Genomic DNA, 15,996 nt, shown 5'->3' with positions numbered 1-15,996 from the left:
AGAGCATCAAGGTTTCATCCACCATCTCTAATAGGCAAATCTGAGTTATCCAGGAGATTACAAAACTTTCGCGTTGAGTTCAACATTGTTACATGGTTGTTTGTTAAATTAATTATAAAACTGATAAATTAAAACATTATATTTTAAATGTAAAATTAATGTTAAATTTGGCCAAGGTTAAAATAATGATAGAGCAAACAAAGCTTTGTAAAACATGACATGTTCTAGTAGGATAAACTAGCAGACTTCCCCACGAAATTACACTCTAATATTTTCTCATTAACACTATCTCAAATAACTTGTGATGGTCTTGAAAAGAATAATTTCACATGCCAACTGGAATAAAAGAAAAGATACCAAAAGATATTTTTTATGAAAGTTTATCATTTGTCAAGGTAGGAATTTTTATTTAATGTGATCACAATAATAAAAATACTATTAAAGAATACTTAAAAATCCATTTCCAAGTAGCAAAAGAGCTAAAAAGAAAACCAATTATCATTTTCAGTGATAATTAACTGATAAACAAATAAAATTTTGTACGTATTTTCAATGCTGTTGAATGTAGAAAAAATTGTTATGTAAATGATTTTCAGATTAAATATACTTCCATTTCCAAACTATAGTGTTTAAGAAAATCCCCAAAATATCATCCATAAATTTACAATTTTATGAAACTTATGGTTATATATTTGCTGGTATATAAGACCACATAATTTTATTTGAAATGTCCAAATAAGAAGCAAAACTGAATGTTTATTAAACTAGCTTATCTAACAAAGATGTGTAATGGTGCAGGAAGTATTATAAAATGGACCAGGATCTATCACTGGTGTGCACCTGGCATTTAGAAGCCCATTCCATAGGGTAGGATGTCTGTTCAGCCTCCATGCAGTAGGGAGGGGCTTGGTCCTGCCTCAACTGAATTTGCCAGGCTTTGTTGACTCCCCATGGGAGGCCTTCCCTTTTCTGAGGAGTGGATAGGGGGTGGGTTGGGGGGGAAGTGGTGGTGGGAGCAGTAGAAAGGGAGGGAAGAGGGTGGTTGGTGGGTAAAATAAAAAAAAAAATTGAAAAGAGAGAGAGTGAAAAATAAAACGGATTTGACCTAATGGTTTTGGCCCAATAATGGTAGTTCTGGCTAAATGTGATCCGGTCAGATTATGCAACAGACCATGCCATGGTTCACAGAAGGGACGAAGTCTTCCTTCCTCAGCTGGTGGGTTTTTAAACAGGTCTATCTAGAGCTGAGATTAACCCATGTACAGTTATTTGTTTAAGTGTGGGGGATGGAAAATAAGCGGAGTTTGCAGTTGCAGAAGCAATAATCAGAGACTCATATAGCAAGTATAAATAAGCAGAATGCAGGAAAATTAGTTTAGTCAACTTTAATAATACTGTTTTATTATTGTGGTTCACTCTAGTAGAAAATACATACCAAGGCAAATAGTAAATTTCCATGAACCTCCCTTCTTTTTTAAAATTAATATTTTATTAATTCTTTTGAGAATTACATACAAATTGTTTTCATGACATTCTTTCCACCTTCTCCCCTTAGGTCCTTCCAGATCTCTATAAACCCTATTTTTTATTTATTTTTGTAGATTTAATAACTCATTAATTCCAGTTTGTGCTGATTTTATACTCTGGGTGTGGGGCCATCCATTGGAGTGTTGTTGACTACCAGGAGTCACACATTCTTTTCCCAGAAACTCTTCTGTTAGGAGGATCATGAAGCCCTTCTTCCTCATGCTAAAATGTGACTTGGTCTGATCTTGTGCTATTCTTGTAAGGACAATGACAGCTGATATGAGTTTACAAGTGTAGTAGTTCTCTTTTGTCTAACAGATGCTGTTTTGTAACAGTCCTTCTGAACAGTTAAGTGTTAATCTCTTGGAGAGGGATGTAACACAAATGCTTCATTGTGGCTATGTACTGCACAGTCACTTCTTCACTGTTCTTTAGCTGTTGTGAGTTTCTGTATTAACCACCATCTACTGCACAAAGAAGTTTCTTTGATGAGATCTGAGAGCTGGACTAGATATAGGTAGAGAGATGTAAATTTGGAAGGCAGTTTTATACCATGTCCAAAGATATCACTGTTCTTCCTTCTACCTCTTCCCCTTCATATGGTACCAAGATAATTGCAATTTTTATAAGAGATACAAAACACAGATAGAAAATGTTAACAGACCAGAAAATAGACACATCTGATTGGTCAAATTTATTGTTATAAATTGTATTTTCAAAAAGATGCTTTCAAAATTTTCAGGTACACAGCATGTTACAAAATTTAGTACATTTGTCATGGCATGGTGACTCCATTATTTGCCATTGCTGAAATAAATTTGAAAATGTTCATTGGGTGTCAATACATTCTCTTTTTTCAAAGAACGCTGCTTTTATTAGCTGATTGCTGGTAACTTTTATCCACTCTATCCCATTTCCCCCTTTTGTTCAGAAGTGGTGGACTTGGATATTATGAAATGTAGCACTAAGTATCCTACCTATCTAGAAGCCAGGAGATACACTAATATTAAAACTTATCACATTTCTACAGAAATTGGTTAAATCTAACAATAATTTACACCCATGAAACTTCTTATATTGGCATTATATTTCCCACTTACAATTTAAATGGTTCTCAGAAATATAAGTTCTATAAAATAAAGCACAACTTAGATCTTATCTTTTGACTATTCTTTGCATTAAGTTTCCTCTGTAGTTCCTACTCTGCCTAACAATCTGAATTTCAGTTCCATGGTTTCCCCCAGTCAAAAGCTGAACACTCATTTATTTTTAAGAACTCTATGTTTTATTAATAAACATAGCTAAGAAATATGTACATTTATATAAATAAACTAGTTATGAAATGACTAATTATGACTATGTAACCTGAAAAGTTGATGTTTTTTATTTTTATGGATTTTTTCTATTAACTTGTGATTATATGAGGTGAAACTCACTGTTTGTACATCTCTCTTATTAAAGTACCTCTAAAGAATTAACAAAGATTATTTATAAAAGAGAACATCTAAGTTAAATTTATTCCTTTAATTAGTTCAAAAACAGATGCAGATTGAGCATGATGTACTTTTAAAAAATAGTTTATTTTCCCCTGCCACTGCTCCTCTTCCTATTCCTGATGTTCCCTGCAGCACGTGTTGATTTCTTAGTTCACTGTTTGTTGGTCTTGAGGATAGATTCATCTTCATGCCACTAATGACTTAGTCACTGTGATCTGGTTGTAACATATTATCCTCCTGTCTCTTAGGGGAAGTCAGTGGCTTGGAACTCAACAGATAGCCATTATCATTTACTTCAACATCTTAATTTTTCTATAACTTCCTTAGGTGGGGATGTCTGTCTTGGGAAAGGAAACAGACAAAAGGAGAATCCGTGCTAACTTCTTACTACTATTGAAGGTTTACTTCTGTGTTGCTGTATTCCTAATGATGAGCAGTTCAGGAATTGACTGTCTTTTGGAGGGTATGTAGAACATTTCAGAGAATCATCATCATATCCAGACCCTTGCCGTATAGTTCACCCTAATGAGGGGTTCTCATTTGCACACAGGTTCTGCTGTTCAGACTTGTTCTTTGTCTCTATTCCTCCATTCCCTTTTCTCAAAAGATACTTTGCAAGGCTAGGTAAGTGTTCTGTTGTGGATCATATCAAGATGAGTCAAGGGGAGGCTAACCGTAAGTATCGCTTGTTTTCCAAGAAAATGCATGCTTGATGGATGCAATCAGTGTAGAAATGTGGTTCATTGGATGATTAGCATCCATGTATTTGAATATCATGAAGAGCTGAATCTCCTTTTTATCCCCGGACCTTAAATCCATCATGGGGAAAACAGAAGTCACTTCAGTTCCAAATACAGGTGCTTTGGGACTTAGTCTGGCATTCTGCTTTGTAGGACCTCTGCCTTTCCAGCAGTATCTACCATTGCCACCAACATCCCCAAACTCTACAAATATCTTCTGCCAGTGTGGGGAATGAAGTGCACACACTTTCTTATAAAAGCTCTTCATAGAATTGTGTTCAATAATCCCTCAGCCTGTTCCAAATAATTACTTAGTATTTTTTATTATTAGACACAGCTCTGTGTCTGCCAGAAATTTATGAATCCAGAATTGCCATTCTGGAGTTGTTATTTTAGAATTGTGAGGTACCACTTGCAAACATACTTTTGTAATAATACAAAACCAATAAATAATTTAGTCAGTACTTTCTAAGCAAAGCTTCAGATACTGGTGTAGTATAAACCACTGAGGAAAATGTCAACATGGATCTATAGGAAAAACTGAGCAAAAGTTTAAGATTTATTACAAATATTCAAGGATGTGGGTCCACTCCATTGTGTAATACAAACTGCTTTATTTAAGTTACACCAAGTAATAAAGATTTAAATGTAACCTCGTCTTACACAGATGAAATGAAAACCCTGTTAGCTTCTTTTATTTTAAAATTTCTACTGTACAGTGATATTGAAATGGACAACACTTAATTCAGGACCAAAAGGAACTGATAAGCAATGAGGAATTTTATCATTGTCTATCTAGATATATCCTTAAATAATTAGCAGTGAAACAAAATATAACTCCTGCTTGTTAAAATTTATAGAACTCTTTAGAAAAATGTTATTCTGTCCCTACTTAAACTAGAAGTTTATCAAAATGTATTTGATTGTAATGTGGCTAGAAATTGTACATCCTGTTGCAATCTGCTCAATGCACAGACTTCTGTAAATGGGAATATTGGAATACCTGCATTTTAAAAGTTAATCACTAGCATTTAAAATTCTTACCGAATTTACAATGCCAAATCTTCCAAAGAATGACTACTGATATAATTATCCAAGTAAATCAAGTTTATTTAGTAACTATGGAAAATATTTTAAATATAAAAATAAGTTATTGTTATTCATTGTAGAAGTAATTTAAGTAATCAGAGTGCACATAAATATGTGAACATAGTCATAAAATTGTTATTATTTTGAATATAAAATATTTAGCATTTTTGTTATAGTTGTTATAGTATATGCTCTTTCACATGTTATTATTCTCTGAGAATAAAATTCTTAATAAGTGTAATATTCCACTCTATGAATATGCTTTAACTTATGTAGTGATTATTCATTTGAAAAATCCTGGAGGTAAAACATCTTTTTCTAATATAATTAATCTGAGAAAACGACTTCTGTCTCAGTTCGATAAATAACTCTCTCATAAGTGGATTCCAGCCATAAATAAAGGTCTTTGAGCCTTTAGTTCGTGGTCCTAGAGAAGCTAAATAAGAAGGTGAACCCAAAGAAAAACATCCAGTTATCCTCGTGGATATTGGAAATAGACTAGATTGCCAGACAAAAATTGGGACCTTGGGGGTTGGGGTGGGGTGGGGGTAAGGGGACATGGAGAGAGAAAAGTGAGGAGGGGAAGATGGAGAGACCCTGAGGGAATGGGATGGTTGGGATGGAGGAAGGGTGGATATGGGAACAGGGAAGAAGATATCTTAATTAAGGGAACCATTTTAGGGTTTTCAAGAGACTTGACTCTAGAGGGGTTCCCAGGTGTCCATGGAATGTCCCCAGCTAGTTCCTTGGGCAGCTGAGGAGAGGGAGCCTGAACTGGTCCTATCCTATAGCCACACTGATGAATATCTTGCATATCACCATAGAAGATTCATCTGGCGATGGATGGAGATAGAGACAGAGACCCACATTGGAGCGCTGGACTGAAATCCCAAGGCCCAAATGAAGAGCAGAAGGAGGGAGAACATGAGCAAGGAAGTCAGGACCGCGAGGGGTGCGTTCACCCACTGAGACAGTGGGGCTGATCTAATGGGAGCTCACCAATCCCAGCTGGACTGGGACTGAAAAAGCATGGGATCAAAACGGACTCTCTGAGCATGGTAGACAATGGGGGCTGACGGAGAAGCCAAGAACAATGGCACTGGGTTTTGATCCTGCTGCATGTACTGGCTTTGTGGGAGCCTAGTCTATTTGGTTCTGCACCTTCCTAGACCTGGATGGAGGTGGGAGGACCTTAGACTTCCCACAGGGCATGGAACCCTGACTGCTCTTTGGACTGAAGAGGGAGGGGGAGGGGGAGGGGAGTGGGGGAAGGGGGGAGGGGAGTGGGGGAAGGGGGAGGGGAGTGGGGGAAGGGGGAGGGGAGTGGGGGAAGGGGGAGGGGAGTGAGGGGAGGGGGAGGGGAGTGAGGGGAGGGGGAGGAAAATGGGAGGTAAGGAGGAGGCGGAAATTTTTTTAATAATAAAAAATAAATAAAATTACTTGATCAGGTTAATTAAAAGAAAGATGCATTGTTTCTTTTCTTGATTTGTAATTCTGTATATGAAGTCTTTTCATTACCATGTTTATAGTAAATATTTTAGCTCATATTTTTATTAACTTTCTCATGTTTTTTAATTAAGGGATATAGGAATTAATTTTAATGTCATTGCTTATTATATTTTTTTTTGATTTTTAGAGAATTGTTCCATTTGTGACATATGACTGGAATGTTTATACCTTTTGCTTCTGACAAAGATACACTGGACATAGAATATTGCTGTCACCTCAGGACATTTTTCTCTTCTACCATGTTCTAGCTATTCATCACTCACAAGTAAGCAGAGCTCTGATTTCTAGCACTTGGGATATTTTTGCCTATAATAGTAGGTTCTTGTGAATTGGCAGAAGCCAGCTTTAGCAGAGTGCTAATTTCCTCCATCTGTGAATTTCTTTTTTTATTTACTTCACCTAAAAATATTATGGTGATTTTGGCATTCATAAATTTGATTTTTTTGATGAATTATGGCTGATTTCTTTTTATAGTCATACTTTAGTGTTATATGTAAGGAAGAGTTGTCTTTAATTGCACCCATATTAAATTAATTCTTGAGTGTGTTATGAACCAAAGTATGGATAGCATCAAGTTCCAACATCAATGAGTTTTATTGTGGTTACTTACAAAAAATATGGTGAAGGGTTGCTTACAGGGGCAGAAATAACTGAAAGTCAGCTGCATCACCAATGCATGCCCTAGAAGGGGTAACAACTCACAAAACCTGGGCATCTGCTTCACACTGCACAGGTTGCAGATATCTCAACAGTTCGGAGAGTGTCTTTCCAACTGATTCAGTTGATCTAAACATCTTCCAGGCAGTTGGTCTGGTCTCGGAGTTTACTTTGCAGGTTGACTTGTCTGAGAGTCTTCTTTGCAGGTTGGTTACACTGAGGGGCACTCCCAGATTGCTTACTCTGGCATAGAGGAGCCTAGTGAATTTTATCATTTTGAAGGACTTCCTGAAACTATTTTGAGTTGTTTACCTTCCTGCTTAACCCTGCAGGATGGATTGTTTCAATCTTAGAGGAAACTACTGTACAACAGAGTCATATGATGTTGTACAGTAGTTTCTAGAATGATGGCATGTACATGCATGCCATCATTCTAGAACAATTTATTTTTTTTTTAATGCCTTACTTTTCTCTAGGTATCTGAAGAAATGCTTGTGATCTGGAGACTACTACACCACTCACCTATGTTCTGACCTATCAGGCCAAGCAGTTTCTTTATTAATTAGACAATGAAAGCAACACATAGAAAGAAGACCTACCTACATCAAAGTACACCATTAAACCTGAAGGAGAGGATTCATGCTGGCTGGAAACATACCTGATTCTTGAACATAAACTTTTGAAGTCTTCTGATATTTATTTCAGGGAAGCTCTCAAGTCAAGTTACTATTTGTAAAGAAGAATCTTACTGAATAGGAGTGAGAAAACTGGGGAAGACATGCAAAAATTGCATGTTTAACAGAGTTATTAATAATTATCTAGCCATAGTAGAGTCTAAAATATTATTTTGTTGAGTTGTATTTTTTGATTATCCATATGTAGTATAAATAACAAATTTCAAATATTTTTGATGCTCTTAATCTCTAAGAAGAATGAAAGACAAAAGGAGGCATGCACACTCTAGCACCTTGAACAATGGCTGTCTTGGATGTCTTAGTAATCAAGGAAAATTTGATTCACAGGAAAAAAAAATCTCTCTACCCAAGAATTTTCTTTTTATTACTAGACACGAAAATGTCTTCAGTTATTTTGAAAGAAAGACTATAAATTTAAGAATTAGCTAGGTGATACTGACCTATTGCTACATCTATGGAGTGTTTTTAATTTTAATGTAATTACATAATTTTACCTTTCCTACTTCAGACTGTTTCATATACCCTTCCTTGTTCTCTATCAAATTACTGACCTTTTATCATTAATTGTTGTTATATGAATATATATTTTAAATTATTATAATATATGCATATGATTATTATAAAATGATTAATGCATTGATACCTTAATCAGATTTTTAAAATAAAAATGTTTTAAAATATTATTTTATTTTTAAAATAAAACAGAGTCTGTGGAATAGATGTTTCCTTCCAAAACACCACCAGAGGGTCCATGCTGGCTGGAAACACACCTTAGTCTTCACCATAAAGTTTCATTACCTCCTGTTATTTATCTTAGGGAAACTCTCAAATCACACACCACACACATACACAAACACACACACCACACAAACACACACACAACACACACACTCACATTCACATACACTTATATACACCTACAATTAACCACATCATATTTACTCTGCATAACATTGTATGCTTGTTTCAGAGCTGACCTCTTGATTCAGAGTGACAAATTGGTGTACCGTTCCATGAGGAAAGACTGTATCTCTTACTCTCGGCATTTCTTAGCTAATTGTAGAACTTCGTGTTGGGTTGAGGCAATGTGGTCTTTCCTCCTTGCATGTCATTACATCCGTTGTTGTTTTTCTTTAGTTCATGGTTATCCAGGATTTTTGGACAGTGTTTTATCTATCAGGTATATTTTGCTACTTAAATGAACTAAGAATCACCTTTTGAAGTTCAACAACTATGTACAGTTTGTGAAATACATAATCAAAATCACATCTATCTATTCTTTGATTAAGCTTATCAGAAATTCTTCTAAAGCAGGCATTTTCAGCTTTGGTGAAATTATAATTTCAAGTGTGTTGTAAAGTTTATACAGGAATTAATTTTGCTTTATTTTTCACTTATGCTTCCTTAAAAGAAGAAAACTTGTAATTTTTAAATAAAGGTCTTGCACATAATTTAAAGTTTGCATATCTTGGAGTACATATTGAAATTTTCTTTCAGATTCCAGACAAATCCAAAATATCATCAAATTTGGAACAGAAGTGCCCTGAAGTATTGCATTATCCATTTGGATGGAAACCAAAAGGAAGTGTAGTTATTTGAAGTGAATGAAAATAGTTTATACTAGATACTCATGGTTTTTCTACCCACAAGCTTAATTTAATCATCTCCCCTCTTTCCTTATGCTCTTAAAAAGTCTTTATCAGCCACATTTTTAACATCTCAAACTTCGACTGGGGAGTGTATGTTACACCGCACAGTTAAGGAGGTTTTGTTTGTACCACAGCAACTAGAAAACAATTGAGAAATGGAAATCTGAGTGAGTGTGGGAGAGGATGAGAATATTTTTAAAAAATTACAAAAGAGTTGCAGAAATTTTTTGATGACTCTGTAAAATCTATCCATAAGAGGCAGCATCTGACATATAAATATAAAGGTATATGTGTATACATTTTTGACTAGTCAGCAAGAAGTTTCTCATTTTAGTTACAAAAAACACAGTCTTTTAATAGACTATGAGATAATAATGCTTGTTAATAACATGCAACAACATTCTAATTACCAAGGGCTCTCATGACATGTTTTAACCAGGGCTATTAATTTATATGCTACAAATTCTTTTAAAAAGCCGGACCTAGCTTCATCTATGATACTAATTGAACATCATAGAAAATCTTCTACTTTTGTGATTCTAGATTTATTATTAACACAAGCAACTAATCTAGAAATGAAAAAAGTTGTCGTTTAGCCAAATGATTCATATTTTAGTGTCCAATGTATGTAATAATCTTAATCAAGGATGTTTAAAACTATCTATACCTTATACACAATAATAAAATAAATCCTAACATTGAAATAAAGTGAAATGAGTCATTATTGCAGGTTGATTATATTAGAAAAAGCAGTTTTAACTTCAGGATTTTTCAAATGAATAATCACCACATAGGTTATAATACTTGTGTTAATAACTTTTCAGTTAGATAAAACGTACTGGTGATGAATTAAAAGTCATTGCAAATATAACCTAAAATATTCCATTGACAGTATCTTAGTAGATGAAGCTGGTTTCATTACTAATTCAGTACTAATTAAGACTATGAAACTTGAATTATCATGAAATTGCAGATACCCCTGTGAGATGAAACAGTATTGTCTTAGGTACACATAAACTTCCTTCCCACCAATAATATTACTAGCCAAATACTCTAAAAGATTTAATAGACAGACAAGCCAAATTTGTTAATGTAATAATTTAATCTAAATTTGTTAATGTAACAATTTAATCTATATTGGACATCAAAGAAGGGGATAAAATATTATTCATTCAAATGCCATATGTACACATCATAACACCTACCTAAGGTTTTAGGCTTGTGGCTTTGTCACTAACAAGAAACCAGGAACTTGGATTGAACATTAGAACTTTCTCTAGTTGCTACATCACTAAAAATTTCTTAACAACCTGTTGATAACTTTGTTTTATTTTTTCAATATTGTTAGTAATTCTTTGAGAATCCCACATATTGCATTTTGATTATATTCATTCCCCTCCCCCATCTCTTCCCAGATTCTATAACCACCAAACTGTGTGTTTTCGTTTATTTTTATAACCCACCCACCATTGTTCTGCTCATTCTTTTGGATGTGTGACTTTCACAGGAATTTGTTTAGGATCAGCAGTCATATCATTCAACAAACTCTTCAAAGCATGAATGTTCTCAGATATCTCTAAACTCCACTCCAGTGTAAGTCCACCTGACACAATAGAATAGTAGGTAGTCACTCACCATTCTGTTCCCGCTGCACCCCAGCTGCCAGTAGGTCAGGCTCCCCAAGGCTGATGTCATTCAGCCTTGTCCCCAGGCATTCCATGCAAAGGTGTTTGCACCACTCCTCAGCCTCCAGCTCTGAAAATGAGCACACATGTCAGGGCAGGGGAAGGCAGTGTGAAAATGCTTTCTGCACATCCCCCAAGATGATGGTAGGACTTGAACAAAGAAAGATATGTTGAAGAATCAGGGAAATAATTTTCCACAATTTTTTCTCATTTATTATTATTGTGTGTGTGTGTGTGTGTGTGTGTGTGTGTGTTTGTGTGTATGTGTGTGTGTGTGCATGCTCGTGTGTCCAAAAGCCAGAAGAGGGCATCAGATCCTCTGATGCTAGAGTTATAACAATTGTAAACTGTCTAATGTGGGTGATAAGAACTGAACTTAGATCTTCTGAAGAAGCAGCATGTGTTCTTAACCTGAGTCATTTCTCTAGCATCTAGTTCCCATTTTTGATAATACATTTCAACATGCTTTTATGTATTAACCATAATACTACTCATTTTAGAATATTTTAGAATGAGTAAGTTTTTGACAGAAATTTATTAAAAAAGTAACAAATATAAAATAAAAAATAAACAAGTGAACAATTGAAAGAAAAACTATATTAAGCATGTGAATTTTTTCCTCATTCTGCTTCAGAAGTACGTACCCTGGAGGTCAGATCCCTAACTCATTGAGAATTGCAATGAATTGTGAATTTGTCCTAGAATGGGATTAATGTATGTATTAGGATTCCTTTACTATAAAGAGGAGGGAGGTGCCATGATTGTGCCTTGATTTCTATGTAATGTGAGTCCTACAGGTTTCTATGTCTGAATATTTAGTCCCTTGGTGGTGACATGTTTGGGGAGGTTGTACAATAGTTAAAACAATAATCCTCAGTCTGTGGGTCACAACCCTTTCGGAGGTCCTATGACCTTTCACATCTAAGACCATTTGCATAACAGATATTTAAATTATGATTTATAGCAGTTACTATAGATAAGCAATGACAATGAAAATAATTTTATAGTTGGAGGTTATCACAAGATAAAGAACTCCTTTAAGTGGTCATAGCATTAGGGAATTTGAGAACCATTGCTTTAGAATGTGATTCTGCTAATGGAGGTAGATTGCCTCGAGGTAGGGCTTGTGACTTTTAGGTGGTCTTGCTTCCAGCGTGTCAGAGACATCTAATACTTGACATCTTATAACACCTACCAAGGAGCAAGATCAGTCTTGTAACCTCACAGTTGGATGGATTTACTAATACTGATTTCTTCTGAACCATAAGCCAAGATAAATCAGTCTTCCATTTCAGTAAGGCTTGCTATCACAGTAATGACAAAAGTGGCCAATACACATCTACAGAGTAACTTTCCAATTAATTAATCACTCATTATTCTTGTAGAAAATTACTTAAAGGTGTGTTGCTTTTTTATGCTGCATTTGTTTAACTCTGTGAAGCTATGATTCATTGCCAATCTAAAACACCTGATGGTCTAATACAGAGATGAACAGCCAATAGTGAAGTAGCAGAAAGGATACATGGGGCTGGAAGTATAGAGTATAAATAGGAGGAAAACTCTGGGAAAAGAAAAAGGAGCAAGATGAACAAGGAAAGGAGAATGGCAGTGACCAGCCACCCAACCAGCCAGCCAGTCATGGAGTAAGAGTGAAAGCAAGAAAACAGAAATAGAGAAAGGTAAAAGCAGAGGCAAAAGATAGAAAATTTTAAGAAAAACTGGCTAGAAACAAGCCTAACTCAGGACGGACATTTATAAGAAAGTGTAAGTCTCTCTCTGTGTAATTTATTTGGGAGCTGGGTCCCAGGTCTCCCAAAAAGCCAAAGAGTAAAACAAACAAACAAATATAAGTCAAAGAGTACACACACACACACACACACACACACACAAGCAAACAGCAACATTTTGTCATTCCGTAACAGAAAATTCAACAACACATTCTTGTTCGGATTATGTCTCCATTTCATTGTATTCAAAACATACTCCTTTTCTTTGCTAGAAATACCAGAGTTTCTCCCATATAACTAAAATCCCACAATATGAAAGCTCTAGGGTTTTGTTTACATGCGTTACCAAGGTTCTAATATGATGTCACTGTGGATGATGGGTCAATGACAGAATAGGAACCAAGTAGCCAAGCTACTTTGCAGATTTTTTAAAATAAATATAAAGTTTAATATTCAGGGGGCAATCACCAATATCACAACAGGAAATTGGATCCAAACTTTTGCCTTGGCACCTGCCCAGAGAAGTTTCTGACTTTTCCATGCTGCATAAATCTGTACTGAAACTATGTAATATAGATTTCCATCAAACCTCTTGTTCTTCGTGGATGACACTACAACCTTTGCTTTGACATTTTAAACTCCCCATAAAAAGTTGTCTGTGACAGGTTTTCTTGACTTCAGGGATTTTAATACCAAGTTCTTTTCTACCATTAGGCCAATTCTAGTAAGGTCAAATCATGCTTCCCTTTGGAGTTTGGTCACACTGCCTTAACATCAAATAGGCTTGATTAACATGTTGTCAAGAGAGATTTGTTGCTTCTTTTTAGTTTTATGTAGATCACAACATTCACTGAAACATAAAACAGAAAGATCCTGTATTTTATCACATAATCAAAACAGTGTCCCTGATATTATAATTAGGGGAAGCATTATAACTACCTCTGGTGCTGTTGAGATATTTTAGCATTTATAAAATTATTTTGTATTTGTCTTATTATAATCAGATTTCTGCATGTGGGTATGTTAGTCATTTAAGGAATATTTATTAGAAACTGATAATGTCCTTCCTTCAAGGCTGAAGATACCATGTAGTAACTAAAGTTTCAAAAATTCTAGACGTATTTACAGCATTTTTTCCCTGAACTCTGGAATACACTGAAAATCCTCAAGTCATTACATGAAACCTGCAGTCACTTTGGATTCTAGGAACAAGAAAGTTTGTAAGCAGGAAACTTCTTTATGAAATTGCTCTTTCTAATTAGGGAAACTTTCCATAAATGGGAACAACTTCCCAGTCATGAGAACAGCTGCCCCATAACGGGAACCAATGCCACATCACAAGAATACAGCAGTACTCTGAAGAGCAACCATTTCAGGATGGAACAAGCAAATAATGGTTCTCAGAGTCCCCTCATAATAAGAAAGTCTCCTCAACTAGACCAAAGTCTGAACAAACTAGTTCTTACGCATACTTCTGTTTCAGTCCTTCCCCTGTTTAATCCAATATTTACACCAGTTGCCCCCAAATGGAGATAAAGATTATTGTACTGTTGTCTCATATGATTCTGTTGAGTATTAAATTTTTTCCACCTTCAACATTGTTGTTTTCCTTTGCTTTCTGGGAGTGAGATGCTGGATATGATTTATTGGTATTTCCCTCTCTCCAGAATTGAGCTTCTGGCCTGGGACTGTGGAAACCCACCATCACTATGAGGCTAAATCCTCTTCTTCCCAGCAAGTGCCCGTCTACTTTTTAATCTTTTGAACATGTATGACTCACTGAGTTTAAAAGGTATTTCTGCATAAGCCTGAATGGGAGGTTATTTCTCAGAACTTGGATAAATTGTACATGGTTACTTTAGAGACATAAGTAGTGCCCCATCCCCTAGCCAGTACTAACTCTCCTTTTTCAAATAATGCAGCTATGCTTTTTTTACTTGTTCTTTCTTATGTAAGCTCTGCATGTTTAAATATCTTGTATATTAGTTTAATGCAATAAAATACTGAATTAGTATTTTTCTGTAAACTCTTTCATAAGAACCTATGACCTCTTGCAAACTAGAAAAGTACTTTACGACTGGACTATACTCTGTGCTACTGTGTGTGTGTGTGTGTGTGTGTGTGTGTGTGTGTGTGTGGTCATTGTTTTTCTTTCTTAATAAGCTGAGACTTACTACAGATAAAAGTTTTATAGACCTATTGCCTTTTGTCACTTGTTTTACACATTAGACTTCTTAGTCTACACCAAATGTGCAAATAGTTAAATTCCTTTGTGGGTGAAGAGACAATAAATGTTCTGTAAAGTTTTCCATGCCTTTCACGTCATGAAAGGGATGTTTTTTCATTAAGCACCTTTAACCCATTAGCTTGTGGCTGGGCTTCAACTCTGAACTCTGTCGTAGAAACTCAAATATTTCATTGGGTCTAAGATTAAATTAAGAAAGTTGGAGATTTTAAAACCTGGTTATAGTGAAAAAAATGGACAAAGGCGAAATATGTGAGTAACGGGTTTGTTTGTGGAGAGAAGAGGTGGGCAAACAAAAATTGTAGGCCAATATGAAGTTTGTAAATGTGTCTTCCATTTCACTTGAAGAGCCCAAGGCAGTGAGAGTGTTTCCCTTTTAATACGGAAAATGGCCTCTACATAGAATATCCTAAGAAAGACCTTCTGAGTAAAATATTACATTCAAGCTTTATTGCGTTCATTAAATCTGGGCTGAAGACAATGACATTAAAGTTAAATGATCCAAAGTGAGATATACTTGAAAAAGAAAAGAATTTTTATCAAATGTATAGAAATATCTCCACTAGATTAAACTCCCATTACAGAATTAAAATGTATGACATTGGTCATATGCTCCTTTCTCATATGACTCAGGCAAGACCAGTTTTGTGGCAATCCTAAATCACTGTATCTTTCCCTCACTGTTTATCTTGTAGTAAAAGTTTCAGGAAACTACAGGTAGAATACCTCTCTTATCTCCTCCATATTCCACAATTTTTATTGCATCTTCTTTCCAGAGTTTTCTATGATTGAGTGATCAATGTTATCTTCATATTTATTGAAGTATTAAATAGCTGGTTTGCTATAAACTGAAGCAAAATATTTCTCCAAAAACTATTTCTATGAGAATATAGAACTTTTCCTCATTTTCAAGTGATATATACATACATAAATATATCAACATACATTTGTTAAGGCTTCCATTCTTGCAAAAACAG

General features: G+C 35.2%; 1 protein-coding gene across 2 annotated transcripts in view; it reads right to left on the bottom strand.

The window, feature by feature from the left end:
* Dok6 (docking protein 6) overlaps positions 1 to 15,996 on the bottom strand; it is a 367,856-nt gene that overhangs the window by 157,335 nt on the left and 194,525 nt on the right. The window contains exon 4 of one of the 2 annotated variants that reach the window (XM_048419471.3): positions 10,998 to 11,117. The exons of the other annotated variant lie outside the window; for it this stretch is intronic. Within the exon in view, the coding sequence (XP_048275428.1) occupies positions 10,998 to 11,117 (120 nt within the window). The remainder of the gene's footprint in view (positions 1 to 10,997; positions 11,118 to 15,996) is intronic. 2 annotated transcript variants of the gene reach the window in all.

This window comes from Myodes glareolus, chromosome 13, assembly GCF_982192425.1.
Source record: "Myodes glareolus chromosome 13, mMyoGla1.1, whole genome shotgun sequence".
NCBI lineage: Eukaryota > Metazoa > Chordata > Mammalia > Rodentia > Cricetidae > Myodes > Myodes glareolus.
This window is presented reverse-complemented; position numbering and strand designations above follow the sequence as displayed.